Below are 21,526 nucleotides of genomic sequence, written 5' to 3'. Positions count from 1 at the left end.
GAGAAATGAGAAATGTGGGCATGTCACAGGAAAGTGTAAGCCGGTGGATGCCGTGTGCCATGCTCAACCTCGCTGGGATGGGTGAGCCAAGACCGGAGCTGATTAACTCCCACTTAATCTTAGGCTCAGCACCTCTGTGACACATTCCTTGATTCCACCAGCAAGTGTCCCTTTTCTGCGTTTTCAAAACACCCCACGTTCCCGCCATCCCAGCAGGTATCACACTTCTAATTTTTGTACATGTCAGTGTCCCTCGATAAAACTGGGTTCTTTTAGGACAGGGGCTCTTTCTCTTCAATTCCTGATCCCAAAGCACCTCTGTGCTGTGAACATTAACCCCTAGGAAGCAGCAGACATTCCACGGGTCTTTCAACACTACCTTTTAAAATTTATTTTTATTTTTTAAATTAGAGTATCGTTGATTTACAATGTTGTTAGTTTCCGCCGTACAGCAAAGTGAATCGGCCATATATATATACATATATGCACTCTCTCCTAGACTCCATTCCCATATAGGTCATCACAGAGCACCGAATACTGCAGCTGTGCTGTGCAGCAGGTTCTCATTAGTTATCTTTTATATATAGTAGTCAGCACTACGTTTCTTCTCTCAAATGAATGAACTATGCTTTTGCCACTAGGTGACGCTCTTGTCCCACTCTTTTAAAGTTTGCCTTTTTTTCTCGTCAGTGTGAGGGAGGGAGCTGGTTTTCACACTCGCAGGAAAATGGGGCGTTCCACGGCTCTCTGATTGGCCTTCAAAGCTGCACGTGATAGGAACTAATACAAGGTGTGTATCCAAAATGAGATGCCACCCTGACCACAGAGCCCTGACTCCCGCCTGCTGAACCCCTCAATTACCAGCCAAGGAAGCCCGGTCTTCTTGACCAGTGTTTATCTGGCCGGCTTATCTCGGCTGCAGGAGGAAACTGAATATCCTGTTTGGAATGAACAGAAAAGGGCTCCGGGGATGAGTTAACTGGGGTCGGGTTAGGAGGTTGACAAGATGGAAAGGGGAACAAAAGAGACCGGCCTTTCCCCTTTTGACACACACGCGGCCTGATTTATTATAACTATAGCATACTTTGGGAGCCCCCGAGCCCTACTACCCAGTCTTCTGCCCAGTACAGATATTTGCTGCATCACCCCTAAACCCACTCGAAGCTTCCATATCTGCACCTTCCGCCTGTGACTCCAATAGACATTGAGTCGTGGAATTGAGATTCATAAAAGCTTGCAAGACTGATCCAAGATTTGACTGACAGCAGATGCTGCGTGTCCAGGCATTGCCAAGGCCCTACAACCAGCTTTTCATCAGATTTCACTTGAATGAGGTTATTTGTTCGATCTATTTTTCTTCCTCTCGACAGGAAAGAAGAAAACGCCTTTGGTTTCCTAGTGTGTGAAGTGACTGCTTTGGGCCCTGCTAATTTCCCTCAGAACGTCACCAAGTCTGCACTTGGCTGATGGAGACTTTGGTGTGAGGCATCACCGACAGCATGAAAAAGTGCTGATTTCTACTCTTTGTTAGTTTCTACTTTTCTCACGTCTGTTCTTGATTCGTTCTCACATCTGTGGCTGGGATTCTGTTCAGAATCCCAGGTAACTGAGGACACTTGCCAAGAGATGTCTTCTTTTTGCCTTATGACTTTCATTCCCTCCAAGTGCGGGGCTAGAAGCCAAGTTTCCTGCCTTGTGCCTTCTTTGTTCTCATCTGTGGACACCTACTCTGCGTGATCACCTAGAGGAGTGGGTTTATTTGGAGCGCTGTGACATGGTGTGGTTCAAAGACCATCAACTGGATCAAAGGACCTGCATGCTCAGAGCGCCTAGCACGGAGCCTGATGCATCGTGGGTGCTCGGTAAATGTGAGCCAACACCCAGTCAGACCGTCCTCATCGACGGAGGGCCGGGGAGCAGTGGAGGGGCGGCCTCTGTGGCCTTCTCGACCAGCAACGTGTCAGAGGAGGAGTTCCTTGCCTGGGGCTCCCAAGTCAAGCCTCCAGTAATAGGCGCTTGTACCACTCGGAGCAAGTGGTAGCCACAAGCATTGGGGCTTCTCTAGATCAAGGGTCTGTTGGCTAAGCATCCTTCAGACCTAAGCATGATTCCTTTGAGACCCTGGAATCTGAGTAGGAAGGAAAGGATCTTATTCCTCCAGGTGTGAAGGAGTAAGGTTTTCCCCTAACTCAGAACTTGAAGGGGCAAGTAAGGAAATTGCGTAAAAGGGTAGAAACACGCTGGACTTTGGAGCTGGATAGCTGTGGGTTTGAACATCCACCCTTACCAGCACTTATCATCGTAGTCAAATTCACTTAAACACCTGGAGCCTTATTCGTAAACTAGGCATAATGATTACTAGCTGCAGGGTTGCCATGACAGCAAAATGCTACACATCTTAAGCCCTGGCACAAAATAGGCTTTTATAAAAGGAAACTATTATCGCCTAGGATTATCTAAGAGAACAGCAGCACTCAGGTAGGTGGGGGAAATAGCTCTATGACTGGGAGCCCCCAGCAAGAAGATCCTAACATCATAAATCTTGAAAGAGAAAGAAGCCCTAAGACTATACCTGTGACCTATCTCAACTGGGCAGTTTATATCAGAAATCCTCTTATCCTGGGACAAGTCAGATTATGTCAAATCTATGACTGGACTTGATCGATTGGTAGGGATTGCCTGAAGTGCAGTTGAGAAAGATTCTGATGCTGAGTCTGAACTCAGGGAAGCAAGCCAGAATTGATTGATTAATGATGCCTGCCCTTGGTGCAGGACTGGGACGGCACATAATTACCCTCTGTTCCTCACTGACCAATGCATAAGACTGCTCTTAACACAGGCAAGGGACTGGACATCTAGAGCGGCGGTCAGGCTTTGGGTAGCTCAGGGGAAATAAATGGAAGGCAGTGATGCTCTAAAGGCTGATATAAAAGGAAAGGTGTGGAAGATCATGGAAAATCCTTGATAGTATGTTGGACACATTTCAATGATTTCCTAAATCTAACCAGGAGCAACCCAAAAGGGGTAGCCAGAAGAGCCTGAGAAATTACCTAAAAGAGTCAAGAGAAAATTACAAGTTTAGTGCCCATGACTATACCAGCTGGCATCACACAAGGCTGCACGGCCCTCCTCTCTGTGGTAGGGTCCGCAGGGGGCCACAAATGAGTCACAGTGGGCCAGGCGGGTAGGCAGTTGCTAGCGGGTCCCTGTGTGGCTTGCCTGAAAGGGAATCAGCTACTAGGCTCCTGTTGACTGTCTCCTTGAAGCCAGATCTTCCCATGTTTAAAGAGAAGCTGGTTTGTGCGTGAAACGTCCATATTTTTAAAGTTTGGATCAAATTAAAAAGACACACACATGCAATACAGGCCAAACAAAAGCCATCTGCAGGATGAATGAAATCAGCCAGTGTTTGACCTCCAGGGTCCAGGCTAAATCCAAAATCATGAGCTTTGCACTCTAGGCTCGGAATGACTAGATAATGACCTACATTTCCAGTGGTCCTTCCTGCTCATGCCTTCAGCTAGCCAAGAGTGGTTCTGGTTCCCAGGACACTTGAGGCACCTCCCTGCCCCTGCATCTTTGCTCTGCTGGCTCTGGAATTCCTTTTCTCCCAGCTCCTCCAGCTCTACCTTGAAAGTTCTACTCCTCTTTCTGGAAGTCTTCCCTGATTTGCCCCCAGCCAACGAATAATTAAATAATTACAAACAATCTACTCCCGCTGGACACTCTCAAAGTGTTATATTTCATCTCTTTGCTTTAATTTCTATTATTCTGACATGCCCTACCCCTCGGAAGGTTTAGGAGAAAAGTGTTTTTTAATTAATTAATTAAAAGAAGAAAAAGATCGGGGCCATAAAAAGAGCACATCTTGCAGGGTCACTAAGAGCCCAAAGCAAGCTGCCCAGCCCACATCTCATCTATGTCCTGATGATGGGCTTGGCCCAAGAAACCGGAAGCCAAAGAGAGAGACAGCTTCAGGTTTCTGCTTATAGGACAATTACTTAGCCATGCAGACTATGTCAGGCTTTGATGGCTTCTGCGAAATGCCAAGCATTTCTAAGGAAGCTATCATTAAAGTCAGCCTTTTGATCTCTATTCATCCAAAGCACGTTTCCACATCCCCGCCAAGAATTCTTCACATTAGCCCAGAGTGCTGTGTCTCCATCCTACGGTTAAGCCCTGGCAGCTTTTGCTACCGCAGCACCAATAAAATGCAGCAGGACAAGCCACGGTGACTCTGATGAAGCAGATAGCATGGCAACCACTGCACAGAGGCGCGTGTGTCTGTGTGGGACCTTGGGGACGCCGTGGAGTATTGTGGAGGTGGGGTGGCTTTGCCAGGCCCTCATGGTGACGCCTCAGTGAATGTCACTGGATGTTGTGGGTGCCCAGCTGCAGCCCTGAGTCCTCTCAGCACTGAGTGACAGGTGTAACTGAGATGTGACTTAAGCTCACCTGCTTGGGTGTCAGGGACAGTCAATCATGCTAGCAGTTTGCCCTGAAGTCTACCTTCCCTGCTGTGTGCCACATCCCCAGAACTTATTTGTACACTTTGACCAACATCTCCCAGTTCCCCACCCCCTTGAAGGCTCATTCTCTTAACTAACCCTTACTCTGCACTGTCTCCTGGGTGTCCTTCTGAGTTACTTAACATCTCGGAGTTCAGTTTTCTTGTTTGTGGAACAAAGACAATCACACTTTCTACATCATTGTTTTGAGGATTAAATAAGGTAGTGTATAGATTGGCACAACTTCTGGCACATTCTATGCTCTCAGTAGAAAGTCTCAGGGCAGTTCCATCAACAGAAGAATGGATAAAGATGATGTGAGAGATCTCACACACACACACACACACACACACACACACACACACACACAATGGAATACTACCCAGCCATAAAAAAGAAGGAAATTTTGCCATTGGCAGCAACCTGGATGGAGTTGGAGGGCAGTATGCTAAGTGAAATAAGTCAGAGAAAGACAAATACTGTATGACATCACTTATACGTGGAATCTAAAAAATACAACAAACCAGTGAATACAACAAAAAAGAAGCAGCCTCATAGATCTAGAGAACAAACTAGTACTTACCAGTGGAGGGGGAGGGGCACTACAGGGGTGAGGGAGTGGGAGGTACAAACTACTGGGTGTAAGACAGACTGAAGGATGTATCGACATGGAGAATGCAGCCAATATTTTGTAATAACTATAAATGGAGTGTAACATTTAAAATTGTATAAAAAATAAAAATTATTTTTTAAAGTCTCAACGTATTTAATCTTCTCTCCCAGCCTTCATGAACAGCTTTCAGCATCTCAGGATGGAGTCTCAACAGCTCACAGACTTGAGTTCCTCAAAGGATGTTTTCCATTTGCCTTATAACCAGAACAAAACCGAATGGTTCCAAGAGGTGGGAAAAGGCCAGTCCGTGGAAGGTCTGTTGAGGACATATGAAGAGCCTGAACAGACAGGGAACTAGACACAAGCTCTTTCCTCTCTCAGGGTAAAGAGGACAGTGTTCTGTGCCATTCTTTGCACAAGGAGAAAATTGCTGGTATGAGGTCACACAAAAGGAACTTGAAGGAATGAGAACTCCCAGGCTGTACATCTCAGCCTGCGTCAGCCCAAAGAACCCTGTGTCTCCTGGTTACTGCCGATTCTTATATTTTATTTTGTACCAAAAGGAGCACAAGTTCTCTGTGACAGTTATAGATAAACAACCCCAAGGCTTAGCAGAGGGTGCTTAGATTTCCAAAATAATTTTTTTCTTAGCAAGGCAAAGGAAGCTAGAAAAAGAAACAAGTCAGGTATGTTTCTTCTCTCCTGATGAAGAAAAAAAAACTGCTCTGGAGGAATCCTCCAGATATTTGCAGGATGAGAGGATAAACCACTGAAATCACCCTGGGCCAAAAGCCTCCTGTTCTCATAGGACAATGCTCCCATTTTGTTTTGTTTTTGTTTTTTTCTGCGGTGCGTGGGCCCTTCGCTGTTGTGGCCTCTCCCGTTGCGGAGCACGGGCTCCAGACGCGCAGGCTCAGCGGCCATGGCTCACGGGCCCAGCCGCTCCGCAGCATGTGGGATCTTCCCGGACCGGGGCACGAACCCGCGTCCCCTGCGTGGGCAGGTGGACTCTCAACCACTGCGCCACCAGGGAAGCCAATGCTCCCATTTTCAGGGAGGGATTCTGGTCAGAAAATGGAGAATGATTCTTTCCATTTGGAACAGAATGAGAATTGGGGAGTTGGTTCTGGTTTTAAAATTCATTCCATCCTCTTTTCCTCAGTCACCACGTGCAATTATTTACCCTCCATCTCCCCCAACCCTCCCCTCACCCACTCTTTTTTTTTTATTGAAGTACAGTTGGCTTACAGTGTTGTGTCAGTCGCTGCTGTACAGCAAAGTGACAGCCACACACACATATATATTCTTTTTTAAACATTCTTTTCCATTATGGTTCATTCCAGGAGATTAGATGTAGCTCCCTGTGCTATACAGTAGGACCTTGTTGTTTATCCATTCTAAATGTAATAGTTTGCACCTACCACACCCAAACACCTAGTCCCACCCTCTCCCTGCCCCCATCGCCCTTGACAAGCACAAGTCTCATCTCTACGTCTCCCTCACCCACTCCTGAAGTCTCCCCATCTCACTCATGCTGTGAGCTTGGAGGCACCCAGCTGGCCACCAAGACAGTCAGCTTCCAACCAAGTCCTAATGTCCAGGCCCAGCTTAACTTTGACCCCTACTGGTAGGGCTGGTTGACAAGAGGCAGCGATGGCTGTTAAGGCACCATCTGGAGTCAAGGCCACTTAGAGGCCGGCAACACCTAAACAAAATGCCATCAGCTAAAAGAATTAAAAAGTGGAGTGTGGGGAAAGGACTTGGGAGTGGGGAGGGATGGGTAGAGATGGCTGTTATTCGTCAAGAGTTTGGTGGTGCCATCTGATGTTTCAAGCTATGTACATGTTCTTGCTTTGATAAATATCAAGACTCTCGTTTTCTAGAGAAAAAGGTTTGGGAGGGCAGAGTGCCTAGTTTAGTAGATGTGAAATGTTTGAAATATCCAGAAAGCCTTGGACCAAATAGAAACTAAAGTTCCCACCCACGCAGTGGCTGTTCCTTGACACTTGCTTGAGGTGCAGGGGGAGCCTCCCAGACCCAGGAGACTCCTCCACGCCCATGGCTTCATCCCACAGCCTGCTCCACCCTAAGCCTGTCCTTTCCTTTTTAGGCCTTTTGAGTATTCAACAGAGCCTAATTTAAAGGCCTTTCTTTGTAATCGTTGTGGCTGCCAGACGGTCCCTGATCTAAAAAGTACTTTGGATTCTGTCCAAAAGTTTGAAATTCCATGTATTGTGGTCAGTGCAAATGTTAGGTTGTTTTGACAACTGCATCTTAAGAGTAAGGACTAGCATTTTCAGGGTCCTTCGCTTGGCTTTCTGACTTACACAGACTTGGATGCCTGGCTGTATGTAAGGCTTTTAATACTTTTCAACTGAAGACCTAATATTTTTTCCTTGTCCTCAGGGAACAGTAAGGCATCCTTGAAATGACCTGAATTCAAAGCACTTGATGAAATTACTATGCTGATTATGTTCTGAAGGAAAGAATTTCTCTTCTCTGCAAAGATACAAACACATGCTGGATAAGCTTTTGTTTGGGAAGCTGTAAAGGAGATTCATGTCTGTTCAGATATTTGCACAAGTGACCTTTAAACTTTGTTCAGACCCTCAGATCCAATGGTTATAGGTCCCTAATCGGTTGTTTATACCCAAGGATCATGCAGGGTGGGGAGATGCAAACTCCTGGGGCTCTCCGAGGGGAGGTGAATTACATCAGACACTTTTTATCAGACAAAATTCCTAGAATTTTGAGCCAAAATGTTTAGCAAGCAGAGACACCTGTCTCAGAGCATGGAGGAAAGGCATTTCAGGTGCAAATAAATACATTTAATGCATCAATGAACATAACAAAGTACAGCTATACACGACAATACGATGATTCTTCTGGACACAACGTTGAATTTGCACTTGACGGTGGCCAGACTGCTGTGTTCTTGGGAGAATTTACTGAGCTTAGGCTATGACCGTGCACTCTTTTGTATGTACATTACAGTTCAATACGTTTTTAACAGTACACCATGTGACTCTATTTGTTAGGTTCTCCCCCAAAAGCCAAAATCAGACTATTGTTGAGTAATACATATAAAGGTAGTAAAAATATAAAAAGCCACCTTAGCAATCACCTTCGGGATGCAGGAAGGGGCTTGTGATCAGGAGAGGGTGGGATTGAGGGCTGCAGTTAGGGGACCTTCTTTACCACATCTTCTGTATCCATTCATCTGTTGACGGACATTCAGGTTGTTTCCATGTTTCGGCTATTGTGAACAGTGCTGCAATGAACATAGGGGTGAATGTATCTTTTTGAATTACAGTTTTGTCCTGGTATATTCCCAGGAGTGGCATTGCTGGATCATATGGTAATTCTATTTTTAGTTTTCTGAGGAACCTCCATACTGTTTTCCGCAGTGACCGTACCGGTTTACATTCCCACCAACAGTGTAGGAGGGTTCCCTTTTCTCCACACCCTCTCCAGCATTTGTTGTTTGTACACTTTTTCATGATGGACATTCTGACCCATGTGAGGTGATACTGGGGACCTTCTGAAATGCCTGTAAGTCCTATATCTTGGCCTGGGTGGTGCTTATACAAGCATTTGCTTTATAACTCTGCTAAACTGAATATATAAATTTATATACTTAGACAAAATAATTTACTAGATTCAAACCAATCTAAATTTTTATCACTAGGGGACTAAATTAATTATAATATAGTCATTTAATGTATTACAAACCATTAAAAATGAGGTAGCTGTGGTCCTTTATCCTTATAAGGATCTGATGTCCAAATTGTGTCCGAAAATGACAAAAGTCATGTTAGAAATGAATCTAGTACGATACCACTTACATATATAGCAGTCCCCCTCTTGTCCACGGTTTTGCTTTCTGTGCTTTCAATTACCTGTGGTCAACTGCAGTCTGAAATATTAAATGGAAACTTCCAGAAACAAGCAATTCATAAGTCTTAAATTGTGCAGTCGTGCGATGAACTCTCCCTCCATCTGGCTCCTTCCCGCCCAGTACAAGAATCATCCCTCTGTCCAAGGCCTCCACACGGTATATGCTCCCCAACAGTCACTTGATGGCCGTCTCAGTTATCAGATCAACTGTTGCAGTATCACAGTCCTGTGTTCAAGTAACCCTTATTTTACTTGATAGTGGTCCCAAAGTGCAAGAGTAATGATGCTGGCAATTCAGATATTCTTACTGAACGTAATTTACAAATTAAACTTTGCCATCAGTATGTATGTATATATAGGAAAAAACATAGCATATATAGGGTTCAGTACTATCCATGGTTTCAGGCGTCCACTGGTCTTGGAAGGCACCCCCCCAACGGATAAGTGGGGGACTACTGTATGCAGAAAGTATCTCTAATCTTTGGAAAACAGACAAGAAACTAGTCGATGATGCCTTAAGACGGAGACTAGGAACCAATTTTGTATCATGTGCATTTGTCACCATTCAAATAGAAAAGAGCATTCATTTTGAAAATGTGTGCTGATTGTATGGTTCTTTCCAGATTCTATGTCTAGGCTCACCTTTCTGTAAAGTACTTCAGCAAAAAAGAGGTACTGGCATTCAAATACAGCTGCCTGACCATGGCCATGTTCATTACACAAGGACTCTTCCAATCAAACATTTCTCAAGCACATATTTTGAGCCTGGTGCTGTAAAAATAAAGGTAAATGGGACGAAACTGGAGCTCTCATGGAGGACAGTGAGGAGGAAGAAGAAGGAAACGAGACCATTTGGTGCCACTGGAAAGTCTCTTCATGCAGCTGTTCGATTCTGCTGCTCTTTGTGTTCAGGAAATGCGGTTGGGTCATAGCCCGTGTCTTGACGAGTCTTAGAAATCAACTAGAGGACACATGTTTCATAAACCAACCCCACAAGTTTCATACTAGACAAAGTACTGTTACTTCAGTGGTAGCATCTTCGTCTTTCTGTTCCTCTGAAACTCTTTCGCTCTCTCCGTTCCTTCATTCTGTTTCTAAGAAGGCGTAGATGAGATCCTGGGCCTTTCACGTCTGCTCTGTTTGAGATGATTCCAAGGACATTGAAAATGCAACAGATAATGCAGTTGAGGTGCTGAGAACCCCAAATACTGTGGAGAAAAAAAATAGCCGGGGACATTTCCTGCCACAGATGGGACAAGTTTTCAATTCTCCCTGAGGAGTACTCTAGCACTCCTGAAAACTGTCCTAGTACTCTAGCACTCCTGAGGAGTACTCTAGTACTTCTAGTACCCCACAGTACTAGAAAGGAGGAGGACAGGCCAACAGATCACTCGTGTGAAGAGAGAAGTCTTGCCTTCTGCTCGTTGTCATGATTCTGATTTATCTGTGGTTACCTTTTGAAAACCATCTCCTAAAGAAATTCTTTCAGCCATTTCCCAAAACAGCTTTTTAAGTGGCTATAAAAGATTTCGGTCATTTTTCTCCCCCGGTTTTACTGAGATATAATTTTATTGAGATATCACTGACATATAACCTTGTATAAGTTTAAGGTGTACAACATAATGCCCTGATATATGTATATAGTGCAAAATGTTTACCACAATGAGTGGTTGATATCCATCGCCACACAGTTATATTTTTTTCCTTGTAATGAGAACTTTTAAGATCCATTCTCTTCTTAACTTTCAAATATACAATACGGTGTTGTTAACCACAGTCACCATGCTGTACATTACATCTCCAGAACTTATTTATCTAAAACTGGAAGTTTCTACCTTTTGATCACTTTCACCCAGTTCTCCCACCCATCACCCTCCACCTCTGGCAACCACAAATCTGATCTCTATTTCCATGAATTGGGGTTTTTAAATTTTCCATGTGTAAGCGAGTTCGTGCAGTATTTGTCTTTCCTTCTCTGATTTATTTCACTTAGCATAGTGCCCTTAAGGTCCATCCATGTTGTTGTAAATGACGTGATTCCTGGTTTTTCATGGCTCAATAGTATTTCATCGTGTGTATATATACACACCACATTGTCTTTATCCATTCATCTGTCTTAGGTTGTTTCCATGTCTTGGCTATTGTAAATAATGCCGCAATGAACATGGCGGTGCAGGTAACTCTTCGGGATAGTGATTTCATTGCCTTCAGATATATACCTAGAAGTGGGATTGCTGGATCATACGGTAGTTCTACTTTTAATTTTTTGAGGAAGCTCCATACTGTTTGCCGCAGAGGCTGCAGGAAATGACATTTCCACCGGCAGTGCACAAGTCTCCCGATTTGGATCATCTTAGAGGACAGAGGTTCAGAAGCATTTCGTTGTTGCAGTGATCCAAACCCATGTACCTCATTTCTTCATCAAAATCCCATTTGCTGCTCTTGCCAGGCAGAGAATATTGATGATGGGGCTGAGAGGTGTAGGTGAGGAGAAAGGGGTCTTCCTGAGGTGAACGGCAAGTGGTGGAAGGGTGGTAGCTGTTAAAATCCACATGCACCTTCTCTTCGTAAAGTTCACCCCCTTGATTTGGCCAGAAGGGGTGACAGCTAGTTTTGGGTGCTGGTGGTTCCATGGGAATCTGCTGGAGAAAGGGTTCTGAAGAGCTCTGGGAAGGGGAGAAGTCGTAAGGCCAGCTGGTCAGAGGAAAAGCGTAACTGGGACAACTGTTGTCATTGGAAGGATTTCTCCCCAAAGCAACATTCTTATTCCATGTTTGCAGGTCAGTGTAATCAGAGAAGACTCCAGAGACAGGAGGCTGAAGCAGGTCCTGGCTGCTGGAGACCCGACTATTGGACAAATTGCATTTCTCGTAGAGCTGAGTGGGGCCCAAGGTGGGAGTGGGGTCTCTGGGGTCAGAGGTTCTCCCCGAACCATAACTCTCAGAGAAGGATGAGCCATCATTCAGTGCCTTCTGCTGGGGAGCGTTACCTATTAAATGTCCACTGTAACTACTAGGCAATTGGACACCTTCCTGGAAAGACCAAGTTAAACTTTCCCAACTTTGTGTTTCACCTGGAAGAGGCTGGAAAGGAAAGAGAAAACTCATGTTAATAAGTTAAACTGACCTAACTACCCCAGGCACCCACGAGTGACCCTGCACAAATAAGTGCTCTGCAGATTTTCTTCATTCCTTGCATACTTGAATCACAAGCACACACGGGGCTTTGCACAAGCACCCAAGGCCTGGAAGAACTAAAGGCTGCTGCCATTTCCGTTTGCAATCTGACCAACCAGGAAGGGCCGAATTGCCCTTTACTCAGACAGGAGTGTGTTTAAAATGTTTCCCCTCAAACGCAAGTCTGATATCCTAACTGACTCTGTGAGAAACTTGTAAGGGGCTATTTAAGAAAAATCAAACTTTATCTTCAAAGTTTTACCTTATCCTCAGTATAACTCTCAGGGGAACCTCATTTCCCTCCTTGACTTTTCTATTTTTTAGTGCTGTGTGGATTCCATGAGAACAGGGTTTGTTTTTTTTTCTCAAGAGACTTTGAACTCATGTTGTTAAATTGTAGATCTCTGGAATACGAGGTGGTCAATTTATTTTTACCAATGGAGAAAGTAAATTGTCCTCCAGTTAATCGCAAGGAAAGAATCTGGTTGAGAATTAAGTTATCCTCTTATTTATGTAAGACTATCGACCGATGGGGTTGGAGAGACTGTGACCAGGTAGGGTGAGTGGGAGGAAATACCCTTCAACTTCTCCCAGGGCTGGGAGATGGGATAAGACCAGTCATTGGGATTCAGGGGCTCCTATTTCCCTACAAAAGACTCAAATTACAATTTTTTTTCTAAAGGTACTTTAGAGCCTCCAGGGATGGACTGACTTCATTTCTGTACTCCTGAAGTGTGGAACATCGGACAGTAGAAAAAGTATAGGAATTAGTAACACTCTTAAGCAGACAAACCCACAAACCTACAGTCTGACACCCATAAAGCCATGAACTTCACATCACAGTTTGACTGCGGGAAGAAGCCTCCATCCCCACATCCCTGGATGAGCACTGTTTTCAGAAACTGCCTGGTTATTTCGTCTTGGTGGAGTGCGTGGAGGAAATCATCTGCTTTAGGGAAGAATGAAAAAGCACAAGGCTCATGTTTTGTGCAGGTCATTTCATTTTGGTTCTATCAGAAATACAGAGTGCCAAACACAGGTTGAGTACTAATTCGAGTCTCTTTTTAATTGTAGTAGGGAAAGACGATTCTGAAATTCTATGGACTTTACAGTTGAGGGCCTGCTACAAAGATGGTAGAAATGAAGAGGAAACCCGCAGATTCAGTCTCTTTGGCAGAGGCTGACTCACAGGTGAGCCTGAAGGTATGTGATTTTTGGCTTCATTCGTAGGTAAGGGACAGGGAAATCTACCGCCGCCACCACAGGGGTGGCAAGTCGTCGTACGTTTTGAAGCTGCATGGGGCAAGGTTACCTTTATCTGTGGGCCCTGTCTCATCTTTGAGGCGACAGAGGACGACGCAGAGTGCGCTTTCTTCATTGCTCTTCTGGCCTCGGCTTCCAGTTTGGTTTCTGGCTTTGGATGATCGTGTTCTCCCTTTGACTTAGAGGAGACGAAGCAGTGAAATAAATAACTAGATGCGCTCCACGGTGCGTAAAGCTTTATCCTGGGCCCTGCCATCGGACTGGGTATTGCTGCAGTTGACTACTAAGACAAGATTGGAGCAACCTTTTTTTTTGTTTTAATTAATTTTTATTGGAGTATAGCGGCTTTACAATGTTGTGTTAGTTTCTACTGTACAGCAAAGTGAATCAGCTATATGTATATATATATATAGCCTCACTTTTCTGGATTTCCTTCCCATTTAGGTCACCACAGGGCATTGAGTAGAGTTCCCTGTGTTATACAATAGGTTCTTATTAGTTATCTACTTTATACATAGTATCAATAGTATAAAAAATAGTGTATATATGTCAATATATATGGGAGATATGTGTATGGAGATATATATATCTCCCAATTCATCCCAGCACCCGCCCTTTCCCCCTTGGTGGAGCATCCTTTTAAGATGCTCCCAAGCCCCCACGCACGCTCCTACTTGCCCACCTGCCTTTGCTGACGATGCTCGTTCCTTGCGTGGTGTCTCTCCCCAGCCTGGCCAAGTCACATTCATAGTGATGACAAGTAATGCTGATTACATAATTCTCCCTGAACCTTCGGCACAAGGCTGTGAGGGCTATACCATTATCATCCTTCCCAGGAGGCATGGAGGGGTTATACCACCTGGGAAACCTCCCCTAGTACGTGCGGGAGCTAGGATTCAAAGTGTGCCAGAGCCAGCCAGGCCGAAAGCCAACTGTTGGCCATTCAGGAATTTGTGAGCTGGTTGTAAAAACAGCTTGACACTTTGCTGTACACCTGAAACTAACACAACATTGTAAATCAACTATACTCCAATAAAATTAAAAATATATATTTGACGAAGAAACCGAATTAACAAAGTTAATTAAAAAATTAACTTTAAATTAAAAATATATATTTGATGAAGAAACCGAATTAACAAAGAGGAAAGAAGGGAAAGGAAATTTCAGCTCATCTTGCACACTCCTACCAAAGAAATCTTTCCAGAGAACCTCTGTCAAGCTTAATATCTTCTATTCTCTTTTACCTTCAATATTAATTTTTAATGTGCTTTGCCATGAAACTCCATGTTTCTTATGATCGTATAAGTAGTATGAAAGAATATATAGTAAAATAATTAGCTTTTTCAAACAAACAAACAAAAAAAACCGGCTTGATATCAGCCATGATGGGAATAGTTATATCCCAGAAACCGGCAAACCCTACACATCAGAACATTTTCTTTTCAGAGACAGGTTATCACGGACTCAAACCCAGGCAGTCCAACTGTCAGAGGCCACTGTTTCTACCACCTCCCCCATGAGGACTTCTTAACACCACATTTTACAGAAAACTGGGGCTTAGGGGAGTAAAGCAATGTGTCCATGTTTACAGAGCTGGGTCTGTGGAAGGCCAGTGCTTGCCTAAGCAGATTACTGACTGCAGCATCCCCTTCGGAGCCTGAGGCAGGGGCAGCCACCCCTGTCCTGGCCTCCAGCCCCTGACTCCTGTCTCAAGGTTTGGGGTACAGACGTTTGCTCGCCCAGAGGGTCCCCCAGGAAGGGTGCAGGCTCCCCTCCACCTGTGCATTTCCTGGAGGAAACTCCTGATGGTGCTCTGTGAAGAGTTCCTGAATTAAAGAGAAATGGAATCTCTAACTCAAATCTAACCTGGAAAAATATGAAGCGTCCGTCGTGCCTCCAGAAGTTAGTGACAGGAAAGCCCCCGTGGCCTCGGCAGGGAATGAGCTTCAGGGGCCCATCGCAGTTGGGACAGCGTTTCCCTACAAAGGAGCAGAGGAAGGTGACTTAGGAAGGTGACCTGAGTCTGTGCGGCCCTGCCGATTTCAGATTCCTGGGTGGCAAAGAATCCACCTGGGCACAGTTTTATAGGCTTTTGTACACTGGGCATGACCCCTGAGCCTAGGAGGCCAGACCACCAAAGCAGCGCAGGTCACTTTCACACGTGGTAGAGGAAGCAGTTGCCTACAGAGCGGGATATTTTACAGGACAGGGGAGAGCTCCTTTGAGCAAAAAAAAAAAAAAAATCCCTCCCTCCTTATTTACTGATACTTGAAATTCTTTGTAGAGAAGCAGAAAAAAATTCTTTCACTTCACAATTAGAACTAAGGGTCAAGGAGCAGAACCACATGACGGAGAGAACGCAGCTACTAAAGTTTCACTAAAGTGTAAATGACTGATACCAGATCCTGCCCTGAGAGCAAGTTCTGAAAACAAATTACAAGGAAAGAACATGAAGTAACTTGAGGTCTGAAGTGGGCAAGGCACAGGGAATGCCAAATGCATCTATTTCACAACCTGATGAATATGATAAAAAAACAAAATGAAGAATTATCTCAGCATGTGATTATGGATGAACCTAAATGGCATGGAATTGAGTCTAACCTCAGAGTCAGTCCCAGCTCCCACTCTAGATCAAAGCACTCATCGAGATCATTTTGGGGACCCCATTCCCCAAGATGTGAGGTGGCAAGCGTGATACACAACTTTCTCTTAAACTTTAGGTGGGTGTGCTGGTGAATTAATGTTAGTTCCCTAAGTGATGTGTCTTCCTTTTAACAGAGGCCCCGAGTCAGGCGTCTTAACCCGAGGGAGGTTAATGGTGGGTGCCCTGGGCATGGCAGATCTTTGGGACGGATACCGGAGCCCAGGGAGCTGGCTGGCTTTCCTTAAGATAACCTAAAGGACCGGCCTTGGTCTCCACCACCCTCCAGTGCGAAGGATGGGCCTTGGGAGGTGCGGGGACGTCGTGGCCCCTCGGGGCAGGAGCCCCACTCACTCTGCTGCTTCTGCCGGGCCTTGTCGCAGATGGCAGGCCTCAGGTAGACCTTGCGGCCCTCAGCGACTAGGCAGTCGCGGCTGCAGACCACCACGCCCAGGCAGGACTTCTTGAGGATGCGGGAGTTGTGATTGTTGGTGTTGCGCATGGCCCAGCTGCTCACGTGCCGCTGCGCATTCCTGTCCTCCGAGCTGTAGATGTGCTTCTCGTAGGCATCTGGCCATTCCTGGAACCAGTCCGTCTTTTTCACGTTCTGATGAAAACACAAAGGATATTATCATCGTTTCAGCTGGAAAACAGCACTGTGCTTAAAGCTGCTTTTGGTGCTTGAGAGCTGGGCGCGAGACCTTTAGCAAAGACCAAGCTGGATTTCACTCTGCCGTGAGGGTCTGAGCACACGCAGCACGGCCGCGAGCACGTGATTCCCGGGTCCACCCAACATCCGCTCCCTGGACCAGAGTGAGTTGTGATGCCGCCCCTCTCCCCCGATTGCTGTTTCTCTAGCCTTTGGTGATAAGAGTGAGGACCGTTTCACTGAGAGTGTTGGAGGGTGAAGTAACGTGACTGTGCTCTTTGCACAATGAAGTGGACGGCACTGGGGCAGGGCCGCGAAATAATGTCTCTCGCCGGGCGGTGGTTACCTTGTTGGGAAAGCGGAGGGTTTATACGAAGCCACCTGAGGTACGCGGTGGAAGGCTGGAGAGCCGCTTTCTCCCCCGTGGAGATTTTCTCCCCTCTGCTCTACACTCATGTTCAAGGGCCTCAAACAGGGCAGGGGAGTGAGGAAGAGCTTACTTTGACTGGAAACGTCTTCTTGCCCAGGATGGGCACAGTTCCCTGCCCGTGAATAGCTAACTGAACTCTCCTTTGAGTGGGCAGACACACAGGATACCCGATCCTTATAGCATAAGTTATTTAGCTTTCTGTGTCTCAGTTTCTTTATCTGCATAATAGGGATAAATAACTAGACCTGCCTACCTCAAGTGGGTCTGAGAATTAAATAGGATAATATATAAAAATTACTTAGCACAGCACCTAGCCTGGAGGGAGCTCAGAATAAATGTTAGTCACTGAAGTTGTGGCTCAAAAGGATGTGGCGTTTGACAGATTCTTAGGGTGAGAATCATTAAGGGGTCTCAGTAGTCAAACGTAGGCTGTGCCCACTCCCTTGGTATAAGAACATTTTCAGCAAGGAGATTGTGGTAGAAGATTCTAGAAGCTCCAGGAAGAGAGATCAGGGTGCCTCTGCTTTGCTTCCCCAACAAGAAGACACAGCATAGGATATGAGAAAGGAAAGACAAGATGTTTGAGAAGGAAAAAAAGCAAACATCATTAGGGTGGAAAAGCTACTCAGGGAAGTCGGTGTCTCTTCAGTTAGATTTCAAGTTTAGAACATGCCAAAGAACTTTTTAATGTGAGACTCGGGGCCGGTGACTGTCTCTGAAGCCGAATTTTGCTATTCTCTAAAATGGGGACATTGATAAAACATGCTTCACAGAAGTACTGTGGAGAGCAGATGTGCTGTGAACTGTACATTTTATATAATTAATGATAGTTGTCATTTTATGGAACTTCATGGGAACTGAGGTGGGTCTGAGGAAATAGAAATGAGAGGTTTTATGTACATGAGAGTTAGTACTAGTTAACAGCGAAGAGTTGTGGTCTGAAAACTAGGGCCATGGGCCTAATCCAGCCCAATGCCTGTTTTCATAAGTCAAGTTTTATTGGAACCCAGCCATGTTCATTCAAGTGTTGTCTGTGGATACATTTACACATCATGGCAGAGTCCTGTAGTCGCAGCCGAGACTGTATGGTCCACAAAGCCTAAAATATTTCCCATCTGGCCCTTCACAGAGAGCTTACCAGCCCCTGGTAAGAGCACAGCCTGTGAAGGCCCTGGGTGAGGGCCTTACAATAGTTCCTTCCCTCTCAGGGCTCCACTTCCTGCTCTGTGAGATGGAGGTCACAGGACTACCTGCCTGGCAGGGATGCTGTGAAGAAAGACTGAACGAGTCAGCACACACAGAGCATTTAAAACAGTGCCTGCTATCCACAACAGCCAAGACATGGAAGCAACCTAAGCGTCCATCGACAGATGAATGGATGAAGAAGATGTAGTATATCTATACAATGGAATATTACTCGGCCATAAAAAAGAATGAAATAATGTCATTTGCAGCAACAAGGATGGACCTAGAGATTATCATACTAAGTGAAGAAAGTCAGAGAAAGGCAAATACCATATGATATCACCTATACATGGAATCTAAAAAAAAAAAAAAGATACAAATGAACTTATTTACAAAACAGAAATAGACTTACAGACATAGAAAACAAACTTATGGTTACCAAAGGGGTGGGGTGGATAAACTAGGAGTTTGGGATTAGCAGATATAAACTACCATATATATAATAAACAGCAAGATCCTACTGTATATCACAGGGGACTATATTCAATATCTTGTAATAAACTATAGTGGAAAAGAAAACAAAAACAAAAACAGGGACTTCCTTGGTGGCCCAGTGGTAAAGGATCCGTCTGCCAATGCAGGGTACGCAGGTTAGATCCCTGGTCGGGGAACTACGATGTGCCTCAGTGAGAGAGCCCGTGTGCCGCAGTACAGAGCCCACACAACCTGGAGCCTGCGTGCCGCAACTAGAGAGAGAAAACCCACATGCTACAACTAGAGAGAAGCCCGCGCGCTGCAACGAAAGATCCCATGTGCCTCAACGAAGATCCCGCGTGCCACAACTAAGACCCAACGCAGCCAAAAATATAAATTAAGTAAATAAATATTTTTTAAAAAAACAGTGTCTGGCATAGGGAACTGTATTCAATATCCTATAATAAACCATAATGGAAAAGAATATGAAAAAGAATATATATATATGTATATATATGAATCACTTTGCTGCATACCAGACACTACACTGTAAATCAACTATACTTCAATTTTTAAAAACAAAATAAAATAAAACCAGTGCCTGGCACACAGCAAGTTCCACACCAGTGTTAGCTGTTACTCTGTCGGATCTGGGGCCACACACACCAGCCAGTATGATTGTGAGGGCCACCAGCTTTTAGGACAGAGATGACCCCCAGAGAGGTCACTTCATGCTCTAAACCTTGTTAAGCCAAATGCAAGACAGGAGTCCAAGCCCCTATAAAACAAAAGCTTCATTGGTGCAGATCTTGTTAGTGACCTTCTTTCTCAGAGCAGTGACAATGCCCCTCTGCTGCTGCCCTGTAGCGTGGGGAGGGAATGCTGCTCGAAAAGGGCAGGAAGAAGGGGGATGGCATCCGGAGGAGTCCCCTCTGGTCCATCGGGCAATTACAGTCGAGTGTCTAGGAAAGAGGCCTGGCCAGGCCAAGATGCTGAATGAGCTGTTTTTTCCAGTTCTTTCCCTCTCTCCCCGACTTCCCTGGTAATTCTGAGCTGGACAAGACTCAATGCCCGGGGTGAGGAGAAGACCTCAGGCAACCCCGCAGGCAGCCCTGTCTCCTTCCTCCACCCGCTTCTCTTCTCTTCCTTCTGACCTAAAGCTCTAAATAGTGCTCCCTTGTCTTCTGCCACAGAAATGCTACAGAAAACATAATATTTTATCTTCTGAAATAATAAAAATGTAGGTTAAAATGTTAAACTATGAACCTTTAGCAATTTGGACTGTGGATTTGAGTTCTTCAAATACAAAGCACAGTTGTCAGGGCATCAGAGAAAAGGGTGAGGTGGACTTGAAGGAAAGCTGAGATTTTCATGTTTTAAAGGTGAGGGGCCTCTTCAGGCCGGTCAATGGCATAGATTCCACCAACCAGGAAGAATGACAGTGTCTGTGAGAGCGGCTCAAACACTCCAGTTAAAGCCAGTACTCCCTGCCTGTGGAGGAAGAAATGAGCTCCACTGTCTTTTTTCTCTCTCTCAGGTTAATGTATATTTTGATCTCCCTTTGAGGTTTCCTCTTTGATGGATTATTTAGAAATATATTGTTTAGTTTCCATGTATCTACAGATTTTCCTGTTGCCTTTTGCTATTAATTTCTAGTTTGCATCCATTGTAGTTGGAGAACACATTTTGCAGAGCATGGGCTCCGGACACGCAGGCTCAGCAGCCATGGCCCACGGGCCCAGCCGCTCTGCGGCATGTGGGATCCTCCCGGACCGGGGCACAAACCTGTGTCCCCTGCATTGGCAGGTGGATTCTCAACCACTGCGCCACCAGGGAAGCCCACATTCTGTGTTTTTGATTATTTTAGCATTGTTGAGGTTTGTTTTAAAGCCCACAAAACGTTCTACATTCCAAGGTCAGTTAAGCATTTTTTTCCAACAGCTCCTCCACTGGTACCCTAGTTTTCCAGTTCCATTAATAATGCAGTAATAAGATTGACAAAGTATGACCTCAAGAAAATTACTTAAGAGTAAGTGTATTTACATCAAGATATTCTCTTGGCTATTTATTTATGACCAGTCTTTTGACCTGGATACTTAGTGAGATTTTTGACATTTTTGGACATTTTTTGACATTGCAGCTATGAGAAAACCCAGATTCCAGTGATGCAAAGGAACCCAGGTGTCAAATGAATGATAAGGAACTCTAAAAACTTCCAAATTTAAGGCACTGGAGAGTAAAATTTTAAAAGGAAGAATAATTATTTCTTAATCTTGTTTAGCAAATCCCCACAAAACATTTTTTTCTTTTCAGATCTTCTGTTTATTTTAATTTCTAACTTTTCATGAGTAACTCTTTCTTTTTCCTCTTGGTTAAGAAGTTTATAATTTAAAGGGAATATTCTTAAGGTCTCCAACATGTAAATATAACAAATTTATATTTTATAATCTCATGGGTAATATCATTGGAGGTTTAATGAATATTTCTGTGACTTATGTATGCAATTTCTTTCCCTAAGAGACTTAATCCTCTAACTCACTCAAAATCTTTGAAACTGGATGCTAGGAGTCCCCAACCCCCAGGCCGTGAACCGGTACTGGTCCTTGGCCTGTTAGGAACCAGGCCGCACAGGACGAGGTGAGAGGCCGGGGAGTGAGCAAAGCTTCATCTACCGCTCCCCATCGCTCGCC

The 21,526-nt window shown here is 44.8% G+C and overlaps 1 protein-coding gene across 1 annotated transcript in view; it reads right to left on the bottom strand.

Annotated features, from left to right (window-relative positions):
• Nucleotides 1-11,366: 11,366 nt before the first annotated feature.
• The window catches only part of GCM1 (GCM transcription factor 1), a 17,431-nt gene continuing 7,271 nt past the window's right edge, over nt 11,367-21,526 (bottom strand). Inside the window, exons 2-5 of the mRNA XM_024755872.1 lie at nt 16,453-16,705; nt 15,324-15,436; nt 13,507-13,635; nt 11,367-12,101 (exon numbers count right to left, since the gene is read on the bottom strand). Coding sequence (XP_024611640.1) covers nt 11,367-12,101; nt 13,507-13,635; nt 15,324-15,436; nt 16,453-16,705 — 1,230 coding nt within the window. The remainder of the gene's footprint in view (nt 12,102-13,506; nt 13,636-15,323; nt 15,437-16,452; nt 16,706-21,526) is intronic.

The sequence above is a fragment of the Neophocaena asiaeorientalis genome, unplaced genomic scaffold (genome assembly GCF_003031525.2).
Source record: "Neophocaena asiaeorientalis asiaeorientalis breed wild unplaced genomic scaffold, Neophocaena_asiaeorientalis_V1.1 scaffold962, whole genome shotgun sequence".
Classification (NCBI taxonomy): domain Eukaryota; kingdom Metazoa; phylum Chordata; class Mammalia; order Artiodactyla; family Phocoenidae; genus Neophocaena; species Neophocaena asiaeorientalis.
The sequence above is the reverse complement of the archived record's forward strand: the minus strand, read 5'-3'. Positions and strand labels throughout refer to the sequence as shown.